General features: G+C 41.5%; 1 protein-coding gene across 2 annotated transcripts; it reads right to left on the bottom strand.

Moving 5' to 3' along the window:
- On the bottom strand, positions 1–27,054 carry LOC135378032 (AFG3-like protein 2). Of its 2 annotated transcripts, none has more exons than XM_064610860.1 (17): positions 26,748–27,054; positions 26,027–26,207; positions 23,768–23,864; positions 22,906–23,065; positions 21,508–21,582; positions 20,678–20,802; positions 18,032–18,208; positions 17,807–17,909; positions 16,264–16,401; positions 11,783–11,936; positions 9,444–9,573; positions 9,268–9,365; positions 7,779–7,889; positions 7,084–7,280; positions 5,141–5,260; positions 624–818; positions 1–511 (listed from the first exon to the last, which is right to left on the bottom strand). In XM_064610860.1, the coding sequence occupies exons 1-17, from the start codon at positions 26,835–26,837 to the stop codon at positions 266–268; spliced, it is 2,397 nt and encodes a 798-aa protein (XP_064466930.1). In that variant the 5' UTR covers positions 26,838–27,054; the 3' UTR covers positions 1–265. The 2 variants fall into 2 exon arrangements, with proteins under 2 accessions (XP_064466930.1, XP_064466929.1); XM_064610859.1 differs by having other exon boundaries at positions 22,906–23,068; positions 26,748–27,053.

The following is a 27,054-nucleotide window of genomic DNA, read 5'->3' as shown; positions in this document are numbered from 1 at the left end:
TGTATACATAAAACTCTTTATTCATCCACTACCACAGCCAAATTATGCAATGAAAGATGCCTAGCAGTGGAAAACCATGCATGTTCACACTCTCTGATAAACTAAGTTTACTCTGCATTCTGCTTGTTTCTTACAATCGACCTTGCATGTCGATGTGATAATCAACATTTTTTACAGCAACATTCTACCTAAAACTGAACCAAAAAATTCTCTGAAAGTAACTAAAGATTTGCAAGTACTATCTCCCAAAGGCAGCAGCACAAGTTCATCGAGGAGGAGGTGTGCTTGCTGACTTTTGCTCCTTGCTTGGTGGTTTCGAATCTTTCAGTTCTTCCTCTGGACCTCTGTTCCATGACTCTAGGCCCTTGGGAAGTGTTGTGTCTTCTTCGAACGATCCTGTTCCCTCAACGAACTCCTCATACGTAGATTTCTCTTTGAATGGCCTCTTTCCTAGCAGTTCCACCATGTCATCACGACTCAGGATTTCCTTTTCAAGCAACCGTTTTGCAATCTAGAGAATTTCAGTTCACAGTAAGACTGGTATAACTACCTTCCAAAGCAGCAAAGTCCACTACAAACAAAATGTGTACCCCAAACAGAGAGCACAAGAGAGTTAAGCTTACCTTTTCAACATTGCCCTTGTGTTTTGTGAGAAGTTCCATGGTGCGGTCATAAGCTTTTTGGACCATCTTCCGCACTTCAGAATCAATTAGTTGGGAAGTCTCCTCACTGTATGGTTTGTCAAGCACCATCTCACCTGGCTGTGGCATGTCAAAACTGAGGTTGCCTACTTTCTCATTCATGCCAAACTGTACAACCTGTGTTAAACAAACCAAGCACACCTCAAGTAAACACCCCACATTCGATTTTAATTCTGCTGGTTGACTGGCAATACTAAGAGTACCAGGTTGCCCAATATGGCCCCTTGACGAAGGTAGATGTGATGGAAGAGCCTGCAAAGACTCACGTGTCCCACAAATCCCTATATGTCTGCTAGTGCCAGACCTCACTAATGATATAGTACTATGGTGTTGTCTGCCCCACACACTTTTCAAGGTTCAACAATAAAGGGCTTGTGGGCCAGTAAGTTCAGGTGTACCTCTCGGTCTGTATGTCTGCATGGAGTCTGCTATGCCTACTTCTTGGTGAAGGTATGTTTTTTGTTCTTTCTTTTTTCTTTCCACGGTTATTGTGTTACTGATGCTCATGACCAAGATTTCATCAAAAACTTTTTGCAAACAATAAGAAAAGGAACATCGACAACTCAGGTGTTCAGACACAAACCCCTTTCTTGGTCACAATTAAGGCCCCAGGTTTTCCGCGACTCCGCGAAATTTCGCGGCGTTTTGCACGCGGAAATGCGATTGGGTCGAAGGACGCGATTGGCGCGACGTGTACGGTTACTACGTCGTGCAGAGTCTCCGGAGAAGTATTGCAAGCTCACGCAAAAGAGCGTCAGATAAAGGCGCGTGCTGCGCAGGCTCCCAGATGCCCCAAAGTACACGTGACCCTACGACGTATTTACTCGCATATTTTGTGCCATCGCATAATTTGCGCACCCCTAGTTTAGCACTGAAAATTACAAGAAAGCAAAAAATCGCGTAATTTGCGCACCCGCGTTTTCGCGCGCGGATATCTGGCACGCGCGTCTCAGCGATCGTGGCGATTGACGGCACTGACTTACGGCACTGACGGCGTTGCGAAAAGCAACGCCGTCAGTGCCGTAGTGCTACCGAAGTTATTGCGGTGCTTTTGTTTGATTTGCGCACACTTTCGGGTGATAGTCCACTGACGCGATGGACGATACTGTCACTCGAACTACAAAACGGGGAAAGAAACGCTGGACAAAAACGCTATGACAAACCTTACAGCACAACACGACAAAATTGGCGAACATAGCGTGCTTTCGGTTGTCAAGTGCGACTAGCGGCGTCTCGACGGGACTTTGCCGGGATTTTGCCTCCCAACCGTCGGCAGTTGCGCGGTATTTGGGTACTTCTTTTGCGCTCGCGCAATACAGTGATAACGTAAATATCGGCTCTACCGAGAGCCTACATGACCGGCGTACTAAAATTCTGAAATTTTGCGTCGTTTGAATATCGTAACGAACGTTCCTGCTCAATTTGCGCACCCCCAACTTTTCCGACTTTTTTTCGGGGAGAAAAAGTGCGCAAATTATGCGAGTAAATACAATTGGGTTTCAGAACTGAATGAGGGTGCTTGCTCCGAATTCAGCGTCTATTGCGACGAAGTATTTTTCAATTCCTATTAACTCTGTAGATGCTGGAAGATCTTTCAGCAGGTATAAAATGATTGTAGGCGACAGACGGCATCGCTGTCAGAGGAGAACACAAGATATTGTGTAATGCTGAGTCACAACGGTGCTTTGAGCTTGTAAGGTTATAAAATACTTTTTGTTCCCACATTATCCAAGAAAATAAAGCGTTTTCCGTTTCAAGCAGCCGTCGACTCCTTGCCGCGGAAAATCCCGAAATTTATAAGTCGGTGTCGCGGAATTTTGAATTTGCCGCAGCAGAAAACCAGGGGCCTTAGCACCATACACGACGCAGTCATGTTGCGCATCCGACAAGGTTGCAGTTATTCTCCATGTAGGGCACAATTCGTAATCGCTTAAAATTTCATTTAAAGACGTCAATGTTGAATTTGTGTGGTCAAAGCCCAGCAACTTCACACTGCATCAGAACTGATGAAAACCACTGCCTCATTATGTGATTAGCCTCACATGAATGCACAAAGTAAAGAGTTATTAGAGATATAATTTACACACAACATGCAGATGACATCCTTGAAAAGGGAATTTCCTCATGTGTAGGGGTGAACTTGAGGCATCCATGTGGCTGTTCTGTGTTGCACACTTAACTGAACACACTCCCCATTTTCACTGCGGAGCCTGGTGCCTGAGACGTTTGAGAGGGAATGACCGAATGCCTTTTTCTCACTCATCATGTCAGCAATCATTGTTCTCCACGTAAAACAATATTCATGATCTAAGGCGCCCAAATAACTACCTTTCTAAAGTGTTGTAGCTCATCAACAAACATGAGCAGATGCAGCTGCCATAAGGGGTTGTTATGGCTGCAAAGAATGCCCTCCATGGCAAGGAGTATCACCACATGCGAATGTTTTAGCAGTAGCACCTATCACACTCTGGAAGAATGAGCAGTACTTTCTAGCAAACCTCCGCACCGGTAGGTAGTTTGATGCGATGGGCGATATTACCACTCGAACCACAAAACAAGTGCAACACAACGAGACAAAGTTGGCAAACATGGCACGCTTTCAACTCTCAGTGCACATAGCGGCGATTTCTAGCAGCTCATCATCCTCCATCCTCCATCTCATCATGTTTCACCAGTAGGATGAGAGGTAGTGGGCTTGGTATTTTGCCTCCCGACCATGCCTACCGACACCAGTTGCCCGACAGGCGTGGTAGGCCAGTACTGCTTTCGTGCTTGCACAGTGCCGTGATAGCATCAATACTGGCTCTATTAGTAGCCCACATGACTGGTATACTAAAATTTGGGAGTATCGTGTCCATGGGCGTACCAAGAGGGGGCAAGGGGGGGGGGGGGGCCACGGCCCTCCCCTGGAGCTCCAAGGTCGTTTGTGAAAATAGTGCGCTCTTTAGTCATATGTCGTAATTATTATTCTCAGATGTCAGGAACATCTGAACACCCTAACAGCTTTTTTTTTTCGAAGTGCAAGTTGTTTTTACTTTTTTCTAGAGCTGTTCAAATAGCAAAATTTCTATTGTGCATAGTTTACGAAGATTTCACTTATACTACGAATCGAATCCAAATAATTACTTCAGATGGCGAATCGAACTCGAACAATCAGACAAAGCCTAATTCGAATAATTTCGAATACCTCATGGTGAAATATTTTTTGGTGTTGTGCTCATTAGATGATGTTCTGCTCCAAACATGTGAGCCTTTTCACCCAACATAACATATCGTGAGAGAAGGATCCCACTGTGTTATGTATGGTAGACTGCATTAGTTGGATGAACTGCAGTGGGATGAACATGTTCCATGCAGCCTGCTTTGTGTGCATCTCCTCATTTCTATGTTTACATTGTACATTTCTTGCCCTTTCTTTAGAAACTGCACATATTTCCATCTGTTGCTGAACATAACTCTGAAAGTTGGGAGTATATTTACTAGAACATGCAGTGCCCAGAGTACAGCCTTGACCATGAGCTCACAGAAGTTGTAGACTTTAGCAGCAGAATATTGTATACAGTGTAAAGCAGGCTTCACCTAACCCTCGAGAGTAATGACATGAAGCCGACTTGCAGAATGGAGCTGCACACTAAAAGAATAATGGCAGTAACTTGAAGTGGGCTTCACCTAACACTTGGATGTAATGAGGCGAAGCCCAACTGCAGAATGGTGAAAACGATACCTCACTTCAGTGCTATTCGAAAAATATTCCAAATTTTCGAATACTGAAAATAGGTTGCGAATAGCATTCGAATCGCATTAGACACACATTTCATATTCGAAATTTCGAGTATTTGCACCGCTCTACTTTTTTCAGTTTGCCTCATGAGAACACATTCTTTTATTGCAAAAACAATTTGACTGTATATGTGAAGATAAGCATGTATGCCTTGTGTAAAGCAAATACATTTCCTTATTAGCCCTTTTCAAGTGCATGTCCTGGGGCAGTTTTCTAAGGATCAGTGGCACACAATTGTGACCATGCTAGTTTCCGGGGCTTAATTGTTACTCTTAGAAGCCTTTTTATGTACTATGATGTGATATACGAAATTCGATTCGATATTTGAAGGGCAATTTTGCAGATATTCGTATTCCATTCGTATTCGAAAATTTTAATATCTGCACACTTTTGGTACTACTACTAAATTCTACACATTCTTATATTCCCTTGCTTGTGTCTTGCTGCAAGTGACTAGTTGTGGTTAAATGATGAGGCAGCAGAAGGCAACAAAGAACCTTTCTAATCTGTGGCTGCCAAACCGCCAACTGAATATCCTATGCACGTGCTAGCATGCTCCAAAGCTCTCGCGCTCGAGTAGCATGTTGCATAGCGGTTTGGAACTTTGTTGTCTGCCTGCAGCTGCTACAGGATGATACATAACTGGCATGCGTCTTACCTGTGCATAAGCGCTTTGTGTGACCTTTTTAAGATCATCCTGTGCTCCTGTGGTAATCCGTCCAAAGAATATCTGCTCAGACACTCTTCCTCCCAATGTCATACACATTCGATCAAACAGCTGCAAGAAGTACATAAAATAAACACAGAATATTCACTGGTAGATAATGCAGGGCATGTACCGTTTCTACACAGGCTTAGCACACAATTATATCGACTGTGATGTCTTCAAGTGACTTGTTTTCACCGAACTGTGGATAAGACCTATACAGGGTGGAATTCTTAAAGGGGCTACGGAAGCATTTCTATGTACTTTATTTGGCAAAAGAGGTGTCAGGAACATGACCCAAGACTTTATGTTGCAGGAGGAATTAATCTTCTCATGGAGGAATCTAAACAATATGAGTGCTCACAATCCATTTGGCATGGTTCTCCACAATGACACAGCCCAATATGCTCATGGCAAACAGGAGCACCAGTGATGATGTCTGTTCCCAGTAGTGTGGTGTTGCTTCGGTTTACTTATGCATAATGACAGAAATGGTTACTGTGCAGCTTTACTACCGTAAAATAAGGTGTCCTACAGTGTTGAGCAAGTGTGTTCTGATTAGTGCCCCACAAAAGGGCTCCTTAATGAAGACAATATTTTTACATGAACTGAAAAATATACAAAATTTTGACATAGTAGCCTTGTCTGCCAGAAACACTGCAAGGGGTACTACTTACTACTGATAGACTGATAGTACATATACTAGCTACAACATTTAGCACATTATTTTCCTCCAGAACTGAACCCTGTTGTACTGCATTTGTGAGGACACATTTCCATACCTCAAAGGTGCAGGAAATGATTATATGAGCTTGAATGGTGCATAAGTAAATTCAAATTAATTTGTCATAAAAGATGACAATAAGAATGCCATACAGTCTTTCCATGTCCTCACAGCCATGTTGTAAAGCATAGTAGTGGTGAGTAAGTAAACACTGTATTGCAACTCTCTAAGCAAAGGGGTAATATCAGAGTGGAAGTCGAGAGTTTGAGCTTCTGTTTCCTAGGATTGTGTTTTCCTGAAAATCGGGGGAGAAATCCCGTTTTGCTTCAGGAGTTGTAAAACAGGGTAAAATCAGGCGATACCTGCTAGGAAGAAAGCAGATTTTCAAGTGGAAAATTACACAAAGAACTTCTTGTGTTTCAGATGAACGCAAGATGCCGAGGAGCTGTGCTGAATGTGCAGTGCTTAGTCTTCTCCCCTTCTGTAGTACCTGCATACGCTATGATACTTTGTCTCTGCACGGGCAAGAGCGTAAACTTTAGAGATACTGCTGTAGTGGATGAGGCAATTAAACATAAAAGGAAAAGCACAACACAATCCTCACAACACCCAGTTGCATACTTCAATTGAATGATGGCAGTTGAAGAAAAGGCACGTTGAAGAGAGAGGGTGTGGGTCCGAATCCCACTGCTGGTGCCCTTTCTTCAACTGCCATCATTCATTTGGAGATACCACGAGACAAAGTGCCTGTCCACTCATAAGGCAGCAATAAAGGGGCATTAGTACACCGGCATGGGTCCACAGAAGAAACCACATGCGTCTCAACATTGAAGTGTTACACCTTATTTGGGAGAGCGCCAAATGAGGTCACTCCATGGGCAATACGGGAGAGAGGAAAACTGGGGAGCTGCACAGACAGCTAGCCTACTTGCACAGCATGTTAGTGGTTGAATTTGCAGTTTGGCAAGCTCGTTTTTGTTTTTAACTCCAAGTGAGAAACAAACAACAACTCCATTTTGGTGAGGATAATGCAAATCGGGGGTTAAAAACAGCTTCCACCTTATTAGTGGGTTCTACAACTTTTCAACTAGTTCTAAATAGATACATAGTTCAAGAATGCCACCCTGTACAGGAAAGTAATTAAGATACAATTCAGGCAGTTAATACAAACCTGTTCAGTGGTGTACAGGTACTGCTCTTTAGGCAGGTACTGTGCATAGCCCAGACCCTTTCCACGTGGGATTATAGATACTTTCAATAAAGGATCTGCGTGTTCCAGGAACCAACCAGCAACAGCATGGCCTGCCTCATGGTAAGCTACTGTTTTCTTTTCTTCTGGTTGAAGGACATTAGTCTTTTTCTCCATACCTTAATCACAGAAGACATTAACAAGCATAAGCATATGTCAACATCACAGTTATAAAAAGCAGAGCAGATGTATATGAATATTAAAGATATATTGAATACAGATTGAATGATATATTTAAATATAAATTTACATTTTAATTTGCAATGATATATGAATTGAATGGGGAAATCATAACTGGAGTGCAGAACACATTTTGTGAATAAAGCGTAAGCGAGGACACTGCATCTTATGTGTCGCCAAAGTCTGTGGAAGCACTATGTTGACTAGATATTCTGTCCATTTATGGCCTACAGTGACAACATTTGTGACTAACCTTTGTCACGATGTTATACCTCTGTCACAGGCAAAACACAGTGTAGGTTTTCAGATATCGCTCCCACTCCCGTATAATGCAATTTCACATATGACTTTTACACACTCAAACTTGTACCACCGTGGTCTCGTTATGTGCCATACTACCCCCTAGATGTCTGTACATCATCTATAAAGGCCCTTACCAGCAACTACACGTTCAATGGCCTGCTCAAAGTGCTTCATATTGATGCTGTCATTGAGATCTCTTGCAGCAATAAGAGCAGCTTCATTACACACATTCGCAATGTCAGCTCCTGAAAGAATGTTTAAATAGTAATTTCCGCAACAATGCAACATACAATAATAGCAGCAGAACTCATAAGCAAATATGTAACCTCAAATAAAACTGCCAGTTAAACTTTTATGACAGCCTCATAATTAATTACTATTTATGGCACAAACTAAGCACTAATTTAAAGAAGCAAATACAAAGCTACTGGTACAGAAAACATTTTCTAAATCATTGCCCCAGTGGACTATAGATACAAATTTGCTAGAAAACTGTAGCTAATTTTCTTGCAATTCCCTTTGTACATTGATTCACTACTTTACCTACATTACCATAGGAGATGGTACAGATTTTTAGCAGTGCTAGATAACAACACAAAAAGGACACTGAAAGAATTGCTAAGAAGCAAGCAAGCTGGTGACCAGGATGACTAGACATGAGAAATGTTGACTGCTGATACCATTCGTTCCGCTCAGATGTTCCATGTGTATTCTTTTTTACCACTGTTAATTATGTCTACTAACAGACGACTGCTTTGTTCTTGTTATCCTAAAATCTTCAACTACGTAATAAGTAGCAGAAGGTTTAAGTAATCTTGTCTGTTACCACGAGGGTGGAAGGCGTGAGTTTGGGCACACACGGAGAAACAAACACAGACGAGGAGTGCAAATTGCCTACCACTGACTGCCAAATGTATGCCATTCAAGTTGCTTTCTGCTAATCTGCTCACTTCCACACAAGCACTCATGAAGCAAAAACACTGTACTTTGGTGCAAGCTTCTGCACATTTGATGTCTTCTATGTCAGAAACTCTTGTTATTAACATTGACTATGTGACAAAGGAAAGACAAGAAGAGATAAAAAACGTGCACTCATGTTTGCCAAAACAAACGGTGTACAATATATAGCTTCTCAAGCTTATATGAGGTTGTCAACTGACCACTGTACTTTCATTTTCAAGTGTTTTGGAGTAGCCTGATCCTGTGTTTTGTAGGAGCCACCATCTCCATATTTTTCTTTTCTAACTCTAACTCTAACTATATGCGAGACAGAGAAAGAGAGAGATTATGCGTTTAATGGCACAAAGGCAACAAAGGCCATAGAGCGCCAAAACTATGGTGAGTGTGTGGGAGATGATTATAGGAGAAATGATGTGAGAGAGGGTGTGTGTGGTAGTTAAAAGCTATCTACAGGTATGAGCGATGAGATGGTCCAGGATAAGAGAGAGAGGAGGATGACGATAACAAGCGAGTATGGCAGTTAAAACCTATCTACAAGTGTGAGCGATGAGGTGATCCAGGATGAGATATTTACATGAGGAGTTTGGTGATAATGGATAAAAGCGGAGCAATGCTTGACATGCAAGTTTTCACTCAAACACAGACATAAAGCTCTCACCATACCTGTGAAACCAGGCGTCAGGGCTGCCATCTTCCTGGCCAAGTTTGCTTTGTCAAGTACAGTTTTTAGTGGTTTCAAGTGCACCTTAAATATAGATGCCCTGCAAGAAATTGAAGAGAAAATAAAAGATTGCTCCAAAACCATGCAAGCCTAATTTTTGTAAACCATGCTCACTCACCGGCCTTTTATATCTGGGGCAGGTACAAAAATCTGTCTGTCAAAGCGGCCAGGTCTCAAGAGAGCATGATCCAGAATATCCACTCTGTTTGTTGCAGCCAACACTACAACATTAGTGGTTGTGTTGAATCCTAAGGGAGTACAATATTGTACAGGTGTCATGATGCCATTGTCAATGAATGTGTCAATGTGTGACTGTGTCAATTATTACCAAGTAATATGCCTTTCCAAGAATAATGCAAATCAACCCATTGTACAGAAGCAAAAGTTGGAGTCGTGCAGAATACCCTTTTCCTAAACAATTTTGCAAGACACCCATTGCCACCTCATGCCACAGTGACGCATATGTCTATGACTCAGCCATAACGAAGTCATAGTGAACCGAATTTCATCAGCGCAAAGGATACCCAACTTGGAGGTGAACCAAATCTAAGAATTCTTCGTTTGCTGGGATACTACATGTTTTTACTTCAGAAATGAACATGACTCTCCATTATATGGTTCTTCACACAGATTTTCAGATTCATTTCTACACAAGTGATCCACAGACAAAGTGTTGTGCTGCTGCAGAATTGCTAAAGGTTTCCAGCACGTGACAATGTCCTTGTACGTGCCATGGTTATGCTAACTAATCTCTGCATACTTGACTTGTAGCAAAATTCCTTCCACATTATTTTTCCAAGACTGGAGAAGAAAACAGTAAATCTATTGCAGCTTGCTGCGTTACAAATCAGCCAGAAATTTTGGTGTATCCCATATGTGATACGAGAATTCTGGAACCCTAATGACATATGTTACCAAGTAACTGAAACTTTGGGCCATTCGCAGCTGTTTCAAAAATGTTCCTGGTCACGTTCAGTTTAATTGCAGGCTCGATTTTGCAAATGAAGTAGAAGAGAAGGGAGGACAGAGGAGGGAACGAAATGGTGCAGGCAGATATAAACAAATATATACAAATAAAGTTGCATTCAAATACATTACACGGAGGTTCAAAGTAGAAGTACAACACTGAATATCGCAAAGTCACTTCTGCATTGTAAATGAATTGGCAGTACAGGTAGTACAAGGATATTACAGGTATTAATTGAAAGTACAGGTATTACATAATTAAATAGTCTCCGATGGGGAGGCTTCTGAAAAGAAGAACGTCCTGAATGTACCAACTACCATGACATCAGGGTCCATATGGCGACTATGAACTTCATTAAGTAAACAAGATAAAGTGAAATTTAGCATTTGGGCACCATAGTTAGTTTGACAGTGATGGACTACCCATCTTGGTGTAACAAGAGTATAATTACACCAAGATGGGTAGTCCCTCACTGTCGAACACAAGTTCATAGTCGCCATATGGACCCTGACATCATGACAATTGGTACAGTGCTGGACAAAAGTTTACGGAACACGCTCTGGCGCGTTCCTTCCTCAGAGTAACATGCTAGCAGCGAATGGGACCATACGGACTTACAGACATGAGTCTAGGTAACCCAGTCACCTGTTTGCAAGTGCGTACGGTACCATTCGCTGCTAGCGTGTCACTCTGAGGAAGCAACGCGCCAGAGTGTGTTCCGTAAACTTCTGTCCAGCACTGTACATTCAGGACGTTCATCTTTTCAGAAACCTCCCCGTCGGAGACGACTTAATTATGTAATACTTGTTCTTTCAATTAATACCTGTAATATTCTTGTACAGCTTGGGACAAAAGTTTACGGAACACCGGGGTGTCACATTTCTCCATTGGAACGAAACACCATCAGCAAACAGGAGCGGACATGCATACTACGAGATGGATAGAATAGCCGGTCACCCGTTTCTTATTCTATCTCTTCCTGACAGCTTGCAGGAGACCGCTCGGATGAAGAAATACGCCGATGCCGTGTTCCGTAAACTTTTGTCCCAAGCTGTACTACCTGTACTGCCAATTCATTTACAATGCAGAAGTGACTTTGCGATATTCAGTGTTGTACTTCTACCTTGAACCTCCGTGTAATGTATTTGAATGCAACTTTATTTGTATATTTGTTTGCATCTGCCTGCACCGCAGCTGTTGGCCAAATGTAACGCAGGGAGGCTGGGCCTTATCAAGCATACTTCTGTTGCTTTTTGCCCCCCAATTTTCAAAAAATATAATACCAGAGAACACAAGGCCCCAAGAATGATCAGTCTGCAGCAGCCAACTATCACTAGATGCCATTAATCCAATTATCCACTAGAATGAAGCCATTAAATGACCCACTAACATACCAACAGTGTTAGCATAGCACCCCACCAGTGCTATAAAGAGATTCCCTCCTGTGAAGTGTTGTAACATAATGCACATGTGTCTAGCCATTTACTTACCATCCATTTCAACAAGAAGCTGGTTCAATGTGTTTTCTTGTTCACTGTGGCCTCCAAAGCTGCGTCCGCCACGTTTGCGGCCCACAGCATCAATTTCGTCGATAAAGAGTATACAAGGTGCATTTTTTCGTGCCATAGAGAACATGTCGCGCACCTTAAAAACAGTACAGATTAATTAACTAACAATGGCGTAGGAGGCAGGGGCAGTTGGATTGAAGGAAGTAAAAAACAATGCGAGGGTGTATAAAATCATGTACAACAGAAATATTTTGAAATAAATGTAATCCTAATTCTAAATCAAGATTGGTAACTAGGGCCCGGGACTTTATGCGCAAAAATCTTCCAAAATATGCATGCAAATATGCGGCACAAAATGTCTAAGTATGCACAACATATGCTGAAATGTTATGATATCAGAAATGTCGCTCAGTAAGCTTTTGCAAAGCTTGGAACTATCATGTATACATATCTATCACTATCTTTACGTATCTATACTATCATATATACTATATCAATACTTAAATTGTCTAAAAAAACGTTCTACAAATGAAAATTCTCATTCCTTATTGGAAGTTGGAACGTATGTTCACACACATACACTCAGGTATTTCTCATTGGTATTGCAGTATGTCACCATAGCCATACTCAGGTTTTCAAAGGTGCACACACATAAACATATGCGTTTTTATGTTGGATGATTTAAAACTTCCTGCTTGACCGGTTAAGAAAGGCATGTACCGCAAAAATGTGTGCTCTATGTCGCTGGATGTTAATCCGGCGAATTCGCTAGCTACCTAGCTCATTTACGCTATGTGAGACAGCTCTTCATTGTGCTGCTCATTGCTTTTGAGAACGGCACTCACAGAGTGCAATACTTGAAGTCCCTTATTTTTTATCAAGCACAACTTCAAGCATCTCCAAGAAACTCCAGTTATGTAAGTAGGAAGAAATTAGCAGGACTGGCCGCAAAGTCATTTTTCACGCCAATATCTTCTAAAACATGTTGGAACACACGTATGCTTACAGCATCTTCTTTCTTTTTTTTTTTCAACTTCATGACTACTTGTCACACGTTCTGTATAGAGAAGCTCATTCTGAGTGCTAGTGATGCTAGCCAAATCCACCGACTGCGCACCACAAAGCAGCTTAAAAGCAGTACAGTACATAGCAGCACAGTTGTGCAGCTGGAACACAGGTTTTGAGCCCATGACCTCCCTTCTGAAATAATGTGAGCTGTGGCAAATAACAGCAACGGCAAACTTTAAAAAACGATTCAAATGGCGCCGAAATGTGCAACCGTCATATTAGTATATGAATACAGTGAACCCTCATTAGTATGACCCCTGTTAATCTGACAGGCTCGCTTTAACCGTTTTTTTTTTTACCATTTCACTGCCATGTAAATCCACCTCGTTAGTATTCGCTTATCTGACAATGACTGAGATTTGTGTCACAAGTAGGGTCAAACACAAATATTACTTTCTCATTATTATGACCGCAGCACTTGACTCTCAGACTAGCCCCATGGAGAGGCTACCATGTACCTCAGGCAGAGGAAGGCACATGTTAAAGTAAGCCGACAAGGTTTGGGATGACTCCTGATGTTGCTGACCTCAGGATTATATGTACATAGCGCTTTTCGAACTGCCGAAGTGCTGAAGTGCTCAAAAAGGCAGTGACCACAGGACCAGGTCACACAACCGTTCAGACAACTGTGTCCCCAACAGTACATAGTAAACATTTATAAATATTATCACGAAATCTTGGGAGCAGCATAAAATGCCATACTTTTCTATATATAATGCTTGTAGGAAGTTGTGGGAAGATGTGGTACACATTAATGTACTGGTACAGACTATATGTACTTGGATACTGTAAACGGGATTACTTTTGTGGCACTGATAAATAGGGCCTGACTTTTTAGGGTTAAACCCGTATCCGCCCGATATTTACGCCCCGAACGAAATCTGTAAAATTTGGGTTTAACCCGAATCTACCCGAAAACATCAAGGTCGCGTGGCACACTCATAAGCGTGCATTCAAATAAAGTTTGATAACATTGCTAAACATTAGTTCCATGTTAAGACAAATTTTTATTAAACAAAAAAATCACCCGAATACACCCGAATTCCTGACGACAGAATATGCCGTAACGGGATTTACCCCGAATACACCCGAATTTTCAAATGAAAAATATCACCCGATATTTACCCCCCGAATCTGGCCAAAAATAAAACCCGAAAAAGTCAGGCCCTACTGATAAATCGCGAGTCCAATAGAGGGGATGTTCAAGGAGCACTTTGTGGGACTTCAACTTCGCAATGCACGTTCACTGCAGTTGTATAATGGAGCTCATCTGGGTCTGAATAGTAGAAAGTGCTAAAACATAGGAGGGTTGGTAGCTCATATTTAAAGTAGCACAGAAGTCATTTTTAACACCCAGTTTTCTTCCTATAAAACTGTTAACTAGGCCAGTAAGACGCACCATGCGAAGTAATTTACACCACAGAGTAATAATTATCGCAGAAATTGAATTTAAAATATGCCGCAAAAAGCGACCGTGCCCAACGGTGGTGAAGAGCACTACCAGCCTGTGATCTGCCTGGAACCTCGCGCCGACGCTATAAGGAGAATGCTCGCTGATTGGCCTAGAGAAATGTTGTCTGCTACTCGGCTGTTCGGGGTTCTGATAAAGCCTTTCTCCTTGCTTGGTAATGCTTCGGCCGCTCCTTCTATCCCCAATTCTTTGGGAGAACTGGCAAAACAGGTTTACGGCGGCAAAGGAACAAGGCGCTGACCCCCACTGACCGGCGAACCAAAACGAGTCTCCTTATACCGTCATCGGTGACGTGGCATCATACCTCCTCATCCTCGTTATAGCTGGAGTGGCGAGTTAAGGGTGAACGCGCGGAGCTATGTTTATGTAAGTTTTTTTCTGGTAAACAAATTGCACACATCAAAACCTTTCGCGCTATTCGGTATAATGACACACACACACTTTCATCATATGTCTTAATTTGAATTTTTTTTTGATGGCCCTCTGTACTCCTTTAAAACTGATAAAACCTTCAGTGTGAGCACAAGAGGCAAAAGACAAACATAAAGCATGTTGTCATTCTCTTTGTGTTCGTCTTTGGTCTCTTGTCCCCGCACAACCACTATGTTTTAAGATACCATCATGTACAACTCGGCTTTGTGATGACACACACAACTCACCAGCACTCAGTTCGTCATACTTTTCCTACGGATTAATTTTGAACATTTCTAGAAACTGGACGGTGGTGACTCTCCACGTTCGTTGAGGAAAACAGTGAGAGCCCGTCCCAGATTGCCGGACAGGCATCATGTGACATGGAAGTACTACGTATGTATTTGAGACAGGTTACTAATAACTGTCAGACCTGTTTTGAAGAATAACAGCAACTCTTGAGAAGTTTGGTTTTTAAACTGTTGTGACCAGTAAGAATATCTGCACGATGTGTTACATCTGTTGTCTTTTCTCTCTCTCCGCGTTTCTGTGTCCTCTGCTCCTCTGCCATTACCCACAGTCCCCGCGTGTGTAGAGTAACCAGAAGATGAAAGCTGTGAAAGTCAATTGGTATCGCTGCTGTGTGCAAAACCTCGCATCCAGGCGATTTCTACAGACATCTGGTTTACATTCTAGTGTTCCGGGATGCGCCAGCCATGCACCTTCGACGAAGAAGCGCACGTTGCAGCTGGCCACGACCTGCCAGATGGCTAGCCTAGTTGCTTGTGTAGGATTTTTGGATATACGTTTATATGTGTACGTTTACCATTCCCTTTACAGTCCCTTTAAGTAAGAATAGTAGAAGTCCGAAGCTTCACCAGTATAGTGGGAACTGTCAGTACTTCTACAACACCCACATAGAATTAAACCCTTCCTTTGCGAGTTTGACTCAGGCATACATTGTCAAATCGAGAACGTGGGTGGAATGATGAAATTACATTTGAATAAGTGTTGAGTCGACATCCTGTGTGTGTAAATGTTACCAAAGTGTGCTAAATGTGTACTAAAAGAGTGCTACAAACTGAACAATAAAAAGATTTGTTCCGTGGGGTCACGATTAATGGCCTCTATGGTTCCTTTAGTTTAAGAGTCCTACATATCTTGCTCACAACTAAGCACCAAGAATCAATGGTACACTTCAATGCTAACAATTAAAATTTTTGAGACAACGGCAAGGGCACTGAAGTCTGGAACTGGAGCATTTCAGTAACCTTTATCTGTATGGTGTACATAGTGTAAAATAGTAGGTATATTAGAGTCAGTCAGTTGGAACATATCAGTTGGCTAAGCAAAGTACATCAGCAGGTTTCACTGGTGCACATCGTACATCAAACGTGCTTTCGATTTCAGCCTGCGTTCGATTTCGAACGTCTCGTGTTAGCCGTCCAAAAATATGATAGTGGTTGGTAGGTTAATCCAATTGGATGAGTGATGAATTTGATGAGCAACTTACCCTTGATGGACCAACTCCAACAAACATTTCAAGGAACTCTGAGCCTGATACAGTAATGAATGGGACATTTGCTTCCCCTGCAGTAGCTTTCGCGAGAAGTGTTTTTCCTGTTCCAGGTGGGCCAGTTAGTATAGCACCCTAGAAGAAGGTGTTTTCAGCATACCACAGATCACCACATAGTGACTGAAACAACTGAACAGCATCCACATAAGGCATCTGCTCAAATATAATGCGAGGATAATTCTATTGCAAAAACCAGCTTTTGTCTGCACACAGACAGAGACAAAACTGAATTTCAGTTTGAAATGTAGGAGCTCAAGGAAATAGGCAACAAAGAGTTTCTAAATTCATAGTACACATACACGGACTACTATGTACCAACCCACTCGCTTGCCAACAGCAATAATGAATCACGCTCAACGCAATTTCTGTACCTACGGTTTCCACTTCGCCAGGTATAGCTAGACAAAGCCAGTTTTCCCCACCATTGTTGGTCATCATCTTGCATAGTGCAACAGCAGCAATATGCTAAATATACTGCTAAGCTGAAATCAGATTTTCGTCCATGTAGGTCTAGTTCTTCATTTAAACATTGAGAGGCTTCTCCTATATAGGGCCTGACTTTTTAGGGTTATACCCGATTACGCCTGACATTTACCCCCCAATTCAACCAGCAAAAAAGAGGGTTTAACCTGATATTTTTTCGAAAAATTGCTAGACCAGGGAGATCTGAAGTCATCGCAACTAACACATAACTTTGGAAACTGTGTTGTAAATGCATAAATGTGCTCGTACAAATTGTCAAAACAGGGACCCTGCTGCATCTCAGATGCATGGACTAAATATTAATACTATGTGTCTACTGGTGTGTAACGTGTATTATGCCAAGTAAACGGAAGATTCACACCTAATTCAATCCGATTCAACCAGAATTGGATTGAATCAGGTCCAGTTCAACCCGATTACACCAGAGTTACACTGCTAAAAAATATAACCCGAAAAAGTCAGGCCCTACTCATATACCATATGCAGCATTTTTATAGGAATTTGATAAACTACACGCCTCAGCGCACTGAAATAGTAGGGTTTGGTGATTCTTCCAGCAGTCTGAAGGAGACTTGGAGGCATCTATCATCGTGGGAAAATGTAGCGTGTTGATCTAAATGCAACCCATAACTAAACACGTCTTACATTATGCATGCACTAAAGAGCCCCCAGATTATAAGAAATCCTGTGGTAAACTGGTACATCATCATTACTATCATGTTTCGTGTCATGATATTTATGAACTGCCCACGCACAGGCTTTTCTTATCTGATATCTACCCACCAGCCTGATTGCATTTATACTATTGTATCTCCAATCATAAGTTAGTTAAACACATAAAGATGATGAGTAATGATGAGATAATTTTGGTGAACACTTCAAATACATTTTGTGGCCTTTTTTTAATATGTTGAGTGTAGAATACCTTGGCAATGCCACACTGTTGGGACAACCGAATTGAATTTATTTGACATGCAATCTCCTCCACATTACATACCTTTGGAATCTTGGCTCCTAACTCCATGTACTGTTGGGGATTTTTCAAGAAATTAACAAATTCCATAATTTCTACTTTGGCTTCCTCGCATCCAGCGACATCCCTAACAGAAAAACAAAAATTACAGGGCCATGAACAAGCATTGCTGTGATGTGTCACATGATCTAGGGCACTGTGTTTTGCAGTGTACAGCAAAGGAACACATGCTCATAATACTGAACTTACTTGAATTTAACTCCAATATCACTGGGATTGATGAGTTTTGCAGTCGTTTCTCCCATGCCAAAGATGCCACCACCACGCCTGGCTCCACCACCTCCCATAAAACCAGCTGACCGTCTCATTGTCCAGAACAGGAATCCAAACAACAGAAGGGTTGGTAGGAGGCTGATTACACTTGACCTAGAGCAAGTTGGAGAACTCACTGTATATAGCTCCTAAAACCAACTGAATTTCAGATTTGGAAATATCAGAACCCTCTACATATACTACACTTTTTCTTTTCTTTTTGCACATTGCTCTGTATCATACTTAAGACCCCTGGTTTTCTGCTGCGGCAAATTCAAAATTCCGCGGCACCAACTCGTAAATTCTGCGATTTTCCGCTGCAAGGAGTCAACGGCTGCTTGAGAGGGGAAACACTTTATTTTCTTAAATAATGTGGGAACAAAAAATCTATTATAAACTTACAGATTCAAAGCACAGTGCTGGCTCAGCATTACATGATATCTTATGTTCTCCTCTGACAGCAAATACCGTCTGTCGCCTGCAATCATTTTATACCTGCTGAAAGATATTTCAGCATCTACAGAGTTTATAGGAATTGACCACATCGCGTCAATCGCGTCCTTCGCGACCTAATTGGATTTCAGCGAAATTCCGTGCCAAACGAAGGATTCTGCGATTAATTCCAGATTCTGTGAAATTTCGCGGAATCGCGGAAAACCCGGGGCCTTAATTATACTAAGCAATTATTCAAGTATCAAAATGTTCATTTGTCAAGGCAATTAAAGAGACTGTAAAGAGACTGTAAAGTGAACGGTAAACCTATAGAAACTGTGTTCTTTTCTGAAAGCTTGTAACTTGCAACACTTTGGATACGTAATAGCTCTGCTGCACATTGTGCATTTTTTTGGCAATCGAATTTCAAAGATTGCTGCACTAAGCAAAATCTGCAGACTCCGAGACGGGCCAACCCTGGTGCGACTTGTGTGCCATCTATGGAGAATGCGAGCAACTAGGCTAGCCACCTGGTGGGTCTTAGCCAGCTGCAACGTGTGCTTCGGCGTCGAAGGTACACGGTTGGGGCAACCCAGAACACCAGAACGTAAACCATCCACAGAAATCGCCTGGATGTGAGGTTTTGCACACAGCACTGATACCAAGCAACTTTCACAGTTTTCATCCTCTGGTCACTCTACTCACGCTGTCACACAGGGACCATAGATAATGGCACAGGAGCAGACGACATGGCGAGAAAGAAAGGCCAACAGATGGCGAACATCACGCAGATATTATAACAGATTACAACAGTTTAAAAACCAAACTTCTCAAGAGTTGCTGTTATTCTTCAAAACAGGTCTGACAGTAAGTAGTAACCTGTCTCAAATGTGTTACATAGTACTTCAATATCACATGATACCTGTCCGCCAATCAATGGCGGGCTCCCATTGTTATCCTCGGCGAACATAGAAGGTCGCCACCGTTAAGCTTATAGAAATGTTCAAAATTAATTATATAGTACGAAACGAGAGAACAAGAGAGAAGGAAGAACTGAGAAATGATGACGTGTGTGTGTCATCACAAAGCCAAGTTCTACATGATGGTATCTTAAAACATGGTGGTTATATTTCACTTTACAGTCCCTTTAAGGGAGATGTATAAACCGGAAAGAGCACTCGAAGACATCTACCCTTAGACAGAATCGACACGTTGTGAGAAATGGTGGTTTCAGAACTCAGTATCTACATAAAACAAGAACAGAAAGTGCTACAAAGAAAGAGAAAGTGCTGATTTAGGCAAAGTTAGGGTGAAATAATCCAAAGATAAACCAGCTGAATTTCACAGCACACTGCAAATGTAATCACAACTTCTTACCTAGATCTCACTACATTTACAATCATTCTGCAGCAAAGCAAAGAGATGATGAAAATCCACCATTAGGCTGGTCACACTACACCAGAAGTTGGGAGGGAAATGTGTGCACAGTAAACACACTCTCTGCATTCAGTGTAGTGAGACTACTTTCTTTGCACATTTCCTTTGGTTCTCTTATTTAGGGAACCACAAACATGGAGCAACGACATCTGGGTCCGAGGGTTCGCAATGGGTTCGCAATGACATCTGGGTGACATGGGTTCGAGTCCTGCAGCTGGCTAACCTTTTCAGTGACTTCCTTCCTTCATCGAGCAATGACATCAATGGAATTTCTATCCCTTTTCATATTTTTTATCAGCCTGAGCTATTTTTTCTATTGAAATTAAATTGAACTGTTATCTATATCATTTGTTTAGTTATCCTACGCCATCTCTTGATTTCGTTGCACTGCTTCACCTATGCATTTCTATGGCACATTCATGTTAGCTTGCATGCGGCAAAACTGTGTCACTCATTACTTTCAGTTTCCTCATGTTGTTGTACACTCCTACAGCTAACGCCACTTTCGAGCACACATTTGGGAGAGAATTAAGATTAATGCAAAAATTCTTGCCTGTATATATTGAGCTAGTTCATCAAAAAGTAATAATCAAGAATGACTGAGGCCTGCTCAATTTTTTTTTTAAAGGAGTGATACAAAGTGATAACCACGTCTGCAAAGTGCACACATGCATTAAGAATAAACTAAACAGAGAGACAGCTGTATGGTCTTACCCATCCATTTCATTCTTGTAAATTACAGGAACAAAATTTGGAGGCTCAATGTTGAACTCCAACTGCACATTCTCCAAATTTCGCTCAAAGGTATCAACACTGCCAATGTTGAACCACAAGACATTCTGCAAAAGTATAGAACACGAAGCATAACACATTTGTAATTTGCCAAGAGCTCAACAAATGCATATAGATTTCTATTTTCAGCCTGAATAACAATGCATCTGACTTGAGGCTGCATCAAACTGAGATACTTCAAAATACTCATGTTTTTCTGGACACTTGAGTTTACAGGGGCCTCTATGTGTTCACAGGATCAGACATTGACGTGGTACAGAATAGAATTAATTTGCACCTGAATTTGGAGAAGCAGCATAGCAGGAAGAGGGTGCATTTACTCTATCACTTTCAGCACAAAAGTGACACGGGTAAAATAAGAAATGTAATACATATTCTTTGCTCTATTTACTTTGTTACCATTATTTCTGTGCTTGACCTTACCACATGTACTGGATTTCTTCCAATAAGTAACACACTTCTGTGAACAGTGGCACTACCAAAGAACTACAAAAACTTCAATGGCAAACTATTTTCATCATGAAATGCTTTTATAGCCTCTTATTCCCTTGTTTGTCACATAGATATCATGTCATGTCTCACATCATAGATATGCCACGTCTTTACTGAGGGTGACTGCCTGTGGTATTTGCAGAGATAGTGGACTTTCAAAGTGAATTTTAGTTTCACTGTCAACCATATATACAGTGTAATTTGTTAGGAACTGAAACATTTACACACCTTAATTGAAATGACTAATAAACCGTACTTACATTGCCATCAATCTGATTTCCCGGAAGCAATCTAACCCTCACCCACTTTTTATTGATGACTTCCAACTTCTCAATCTATAAAGAGTGATCAATTTATTACATGATGTACACTGACACCTGACCCTTCAAAAATAACTTCAAGCAAGTAAAAAAAAAATGACTCATGAGATATCCTTCAATAATATACACACTTTCACTCATGCTACGCATTGTCCCAGATAAGTACTGTATCTCCATAAAAGCTTTCATAGAACTCTGGGATTGCAAAACTTTGAAGCGTGTTGTTCGAAAAGATGACTAAATTTGGTGAGAACTGTGGTTTACAACTCACTGGAATGCAGCATCAAGCTTCTGCAAACTTAGAACAGAACTAAAATAGCTCTAAACTTCTTGGAACAAAAATGTACATTTGCCATAAATTGGTCACAGTATTGTCCATAAACTGATTCACTGTATTCATTCATGCCACAAAAAATATGCATCAAAAGAAGGTCCCTCTTACTACATATTTGGGAGTGCAGGAGATAGACAAACCACGCCGAAAGACACTGTATCTGTGTTTTTCATCATGGTTCATATATCTGCTGCACGTGTACTGTGTGTCACTATCAAGGCCAAAGTTCGCCTTGCTCAAGGTTCCTTTTCCATAATATTTTACAACTACAGTTGAGCTCGTTTATTACGATCTTCACGATAATGATAATGTCACCATTACACTGAAATTTCTCATTTCGGTCTGCTTGCCCACTGAAATACATGTCCACAAGACATCTATATAATAATTGCAGTGAAACCACTTGCTCGCGTACCACAATCGGATATCTCGTGAATGGCTCGTAAGCTCGTAAAGTTGCAAATCAAGATTTGATAAATAAGCGAGTAAATAAATAAAAAAATGTCCAGTGGTGTTCCATTGTAGAGTTGTAAACCCATTATTTCGAATGGCAATTGTGCGAATGCTCATATACAGGGTGTTTGCTCTAACGTGTCCAGAAATTATATTTAAGGCGAGCGATAAAAGAAAAGCAAGTGGTACTTTTCTGCTACTTGAGTAAGATACAGGTACTGCTTCACTAGCACCTGTCTCTTAGTCAAGTAGCTGAAAAGTAGCGCTCGTTTCTCTTTTATCGCTCGCTTTAAATAAAATTTCTGGACACATTAGTGCAATCACCCTGTATAACAACATAATGTAATGTTACGATACTGATACTAGGAAGTACTCTGCAATGAGTGAATTTTGTTATCGAATCGAATACAACCTGAACAATAGATGGTTCAAGTGGTAGGACCAATGTTAAGCTACATTTTCAGGGGGTGGTTTCAAAAAAGTTGAAAACAACTAATTTCACATACTCATGCCCAAACGGTTGAGAGAAAAGGAAAATGTGAAGAACTCACAATTCCCCTTGCCAAGTACGAGTTAACAAACTCTTTCCAAGTAATCTCCTTGTAGCGCATTTCATTAAATGCGAGAAGACCTAAGATGCCAAGGGTTGTCACAAGAGCAACAGTCACCATCCGATTTTGGTCATCTGGGTTGAACGGATTGCGGCTGCTCCTGCTAGATGTACAATATCACGAGAAAATTCATATGTAGTGCTACACCCTGAAACACGTTTTGTATCTGAATAGTAATATCTAAGGCATAGGGACAACTGAAACTCCTGTGATTTTAAGCAAGTTTTGAATGCTCAAGCTGTCATGTGTGCAGTCAACAATCGTGCACCCAGTATAAGAATATGATACTTCGTTCTGCTATCAAAGTAGCTCGATTGTATATCACCTTACTTTATAAGGGATGGCACTACGCTTACGACACTTCAGCTGTAGACTGTAGGCATATATTCCATTAGGTCAATGAGAGCTGGTCAGATGCTCAGGCTTACAGCAGCACAACACTTCCTACAGAGGAGCTTGTTATGGTGGAGCTAGTTGGTGCAACATTGCTTTATACAGTGCAAGGTAATGAGAAGATCAACAAATGCAGCTGCTACTGACACAAAGTTTCTCTACATATCTTTTTCTTTTTTTGCTTAAGTGCAACAAAATTTTGATTCTTCTATAATTCATAGGGAATGGAAGGTAGGTGGCTATGCAGCATTTTGTGAAATTACAGAATTGCAGTAATAACTGCTGTACTGAATACACAGTATATACAGAATTACTAATAAACAATTCCTCTGTGCTACAAGGTTATTCCTGAAGGCCTGGCCATTGAAAACTATTCAGCACACATACTCAGATCAACAGTTATTCTTACTTCCCCTGTCCACCAAAACTGAAATTCCACTGCGGTGGTTTTGAAGACGGTGCTCCCTTAGGCTGTGCACTCCGAGAAGGTGCATCTTTTGGTGCTTCTGCAAATGAAGTAATATTAAATGTAATAGCCTAAACAAAAACTAGGGGAATGTGTGCCATCTCACTGCACCAGCTCTAAGGAGAAAACCGGTTCTCTGAGAGAAATGCTTTTGCGTGTGTGTGTGAAAAAAAAAATTGTGTGTGTGTGTGTGAGGACCTAATTTTTGCAACTGTGCATGATTAATTTACTAAATATGCGCAATTCATTGTTGCCATCTCACAATTTTATCATACATTTCACATACTTTGGCAGCATTTCCAACCAATGAACATTGATTCCACACCCATTCCCAACATCATTTCATCATTCTATGCACATTCTCAAACTATATAATGCAAGTTTGAATGGTGATGTCAGGCTAACTAATAATAATAATAATAATTTATTTTCGATTAGGTGCCCATAAACAACCCGAAGGTCTGGGGAATGGTGCACCAAACATGAATGAATTCAAAAATACAAAGATGAACATAAATACACATAAATACAAAGAAGCTACACATCAAATACAGTACACAAAACAGCAAACGTTAAAGTCCGCCGCAAACGGCGATAGCCAGTCGTGGGAAAAGCGAAACAACTGAAGCGAACACTACATAAACTATACATGAAAAATTTACTTGATGGCATTAGTAACATTTGAAAAATCAGTGAATATGTCAACACCATGATTCTCGAACAGTTTGTTCCAGCACGTTAGTAGACGACTGATTGGACTAAGTTTGTATATGCGGTCGACATGAAAGATGGTATGAGATCTAAGGGAACAAGAAGGTGCACGGAGATTAATTAACTGTAGTAAATCAGGAGAGTTGACGACGGAGTGAACCAGTTTGTACAAAAGACACAATCTCTAAAAGTTCTACGATTTGACAAGGTTTGCAAGCCAAGTTTCTCCAGGATATGCTCGTAGTTGTAATATACTCTCACACCAATATGTCGGTCATAAAGAACAGAAATGAAGCGGCGCTGGACATGTTCAATATCGTCAGAAAGCGCCTTGCTTGTACAGTTCCAGGTGACAGTGGCAAATTCCAGGATGGGCAGCACAATAGCAACGAATAAGCTAAACAGACACATTGGTTGAGCAAACGACTTAGTGATACGTGCAATGATACCAAGTTTGCACATCGCTGAACTTGTTATACTCGACATGTGTGGTTGGAATGTTAGAGAGCTGTCAATGAGTATACCAAGATCACGAACAACGGAATCTCTTCTTATATAATTGGTGTCAAGTGTGTAATGGTGAACAATGGAATTAGTTTTTCTAGTGAAGGAGATAGCGAGAGACTTCCGAATATTGAGGTTTAACAAATTATTAGAACACCACATATGAATGCGAGAAATGTCATCTTGCAGTATATCACAATCATGATAACTTTCACTGCATCTGTACAACTTGATATCATCAGCATAGAGGAGCACCGATGAGTTATGTACACAGGCTGGTAAATCATTAATAAACACATTGAAGAGGAAAGGACCTAAGGTCAACCCCTGTGGGACACCAGAAGACATAGTAGGGACGAGAGCAGGAGCCCTTGTACCGAACATAGTTACAGCGATTATGAAGGATTTGCCTCCACGGGGGCAGTGGCGTCACTGGGGGGGTGCGGTCCGCACCGGGTGAAGCGACGGAAGGAGTGACGCGCCGCACCAATACTGCTGCTTCCTCTCGTTCTCTGCGGAACGATGGCGCCAAAAAACAACATGAGGAGCCTTTTGCGAGGGCACAATATTGTTCTTTCTGAGTGTGGTGTAATATGTTTATTTATCGTGAATCGCCTGGTACGGAACGAGGGCATGGGGTGGGGGGTGACGCAGAGCTCCCGCACCGAGTGACGCATACCCTAGCGACGCCACTGCTCAGGGGTGCCGTGAAAGCACTGGGCGTCGCAAGAAAGGGGTGAAACGGCATGCGTCGCAAGATGAAGGTCCCTCGAAATATTCCGCAAAGGTGCATCCTTCTGAATTCACAAATTACTAAAATGACGAAATTACACTACTTATACGTTAACTTGTTTAGCTGTACCATCCTCCCCACTTTTAGTTCAGTAAGGTTAGCCAGGTTGCTCATGCCCCTCTGTTGTTTGATATGGACTTGCTGTAGTTTCATAGGACAATATTACACGATCAAAGCGTGTAAAACATACATACCAGAAGGTTTATCTCCGGCTTGTTTAGACCCCTCTTCAGATTCAGATTTCTTTGATCCTGGGAAATATTTCTCAAATCCTTTAGGAGGCTTTTCACAAAGCTGTTGTAATTGTGCCAGCAGAACATGAAGTGGCGGCAAAGGCACAGGTAGGGATCTCATCAAGTGCAGATTGCTTCGTATCTGAAACATGGCAAAAGAGTGAGACCTCATCACTGTTTAGATCTGCTGTCTGTCAGAGATTCTACGGTGAATTGCTAACATTGCTAACAGACATAAACAGCAAGGTTCATGAGCCAGTAGTGTACACATCATGTTTCCTCATGTCCTCTGATTTTTCTTCGTCTTTTGTTAAGACTTTATGTTGTGACGAACACTGCCATTATACTTTGGGTCACAGGATACGATCACAAGTGGGGTACATTTTCACAAGTCCAAATGAAAACGTAATGCATCTTGATTAAGGAGCTAGATTGCATGTTGTGCTCTGCTGAAACAGTATTTCAGTTTTTACACAAAATTACAGACGGGGGTTCCCTGAAGAAAGCCTTGTTGCGGTGTTAAACTGATGTTCACTTCTTTCTTTTTATTTTATGACTATTCATGACAATGAAGCGTGATGCAACTTTAGCAGAGCACGTTGTGAAGCTGAACGACTTGAACAGCAATCAGGAGCCAACTCCTGCATACATATTAAACAGATCCTACGACGTAAAAACTAACCTCGGATCGTGTCATCCTCGAATGTTGTAACGTCCTTAGCAGGCTCCTTTCTAGGCGCTTGCCCATCTGAAGATACCGGCACACCATCATGAAGTTCACAGGTGCCTTTGATTACGTATATCAGTATGTAGAGGGTTCCTGTCGTCTCCCAATCTTTATTTCTTAACAATTGACCCTTTCCGCATTATGCGCCCATGCAAAATGCACTAATTTACAAACGAAATACAGTAGGCATGAATACACTAGTCAGCAGCCCACAACACCAGCAGAAACGCAGAACACATTGTTTGCCGCCGCGCTTGTTGTC

Source organism: Ornithodoros turicata, chromosome 1, assembly GCF_037126465.1.
Source record: "Ornithodoros turicata isolate Travis chromosome 1, ASM3712646v1, whole genome shotgun sequence".
NCBI lineage: Eukaryota > Metazoa > Arthropoda > Arachnida > Ixodida > Argasidae > Ornithodoros > Ornithodoros turicata.
The sequence above is the reverse complement of the archived record's forward strand: the minus strand, read 5'-3'. Positions and strand labels throughout refer to the sequence as shown.

Coding starts and splice junctions, on each gene's coding strand:
- LOC135378032 (XM_064610859.1), bottom strand. CDS start 26,837: ATGATGGTGTGCCGGTATCTTCAGATGGGCAAGCGCCTAGAAAGGAGC. Junction 21,583..22,905: donor CGTACTTGGCAAGGGGAATT/GTGAGTTCTTCA, acceptor CACTCTTTATAG/ATTGAGAAGTTGGAAGTCAT. Junction 5,261..7,083: donor ACCTGTACACCACTGAACAG/GTTTGTATTAAC, acceptor TACTTCTTGCAG/CTGTTTGATCGAATGTGTAT.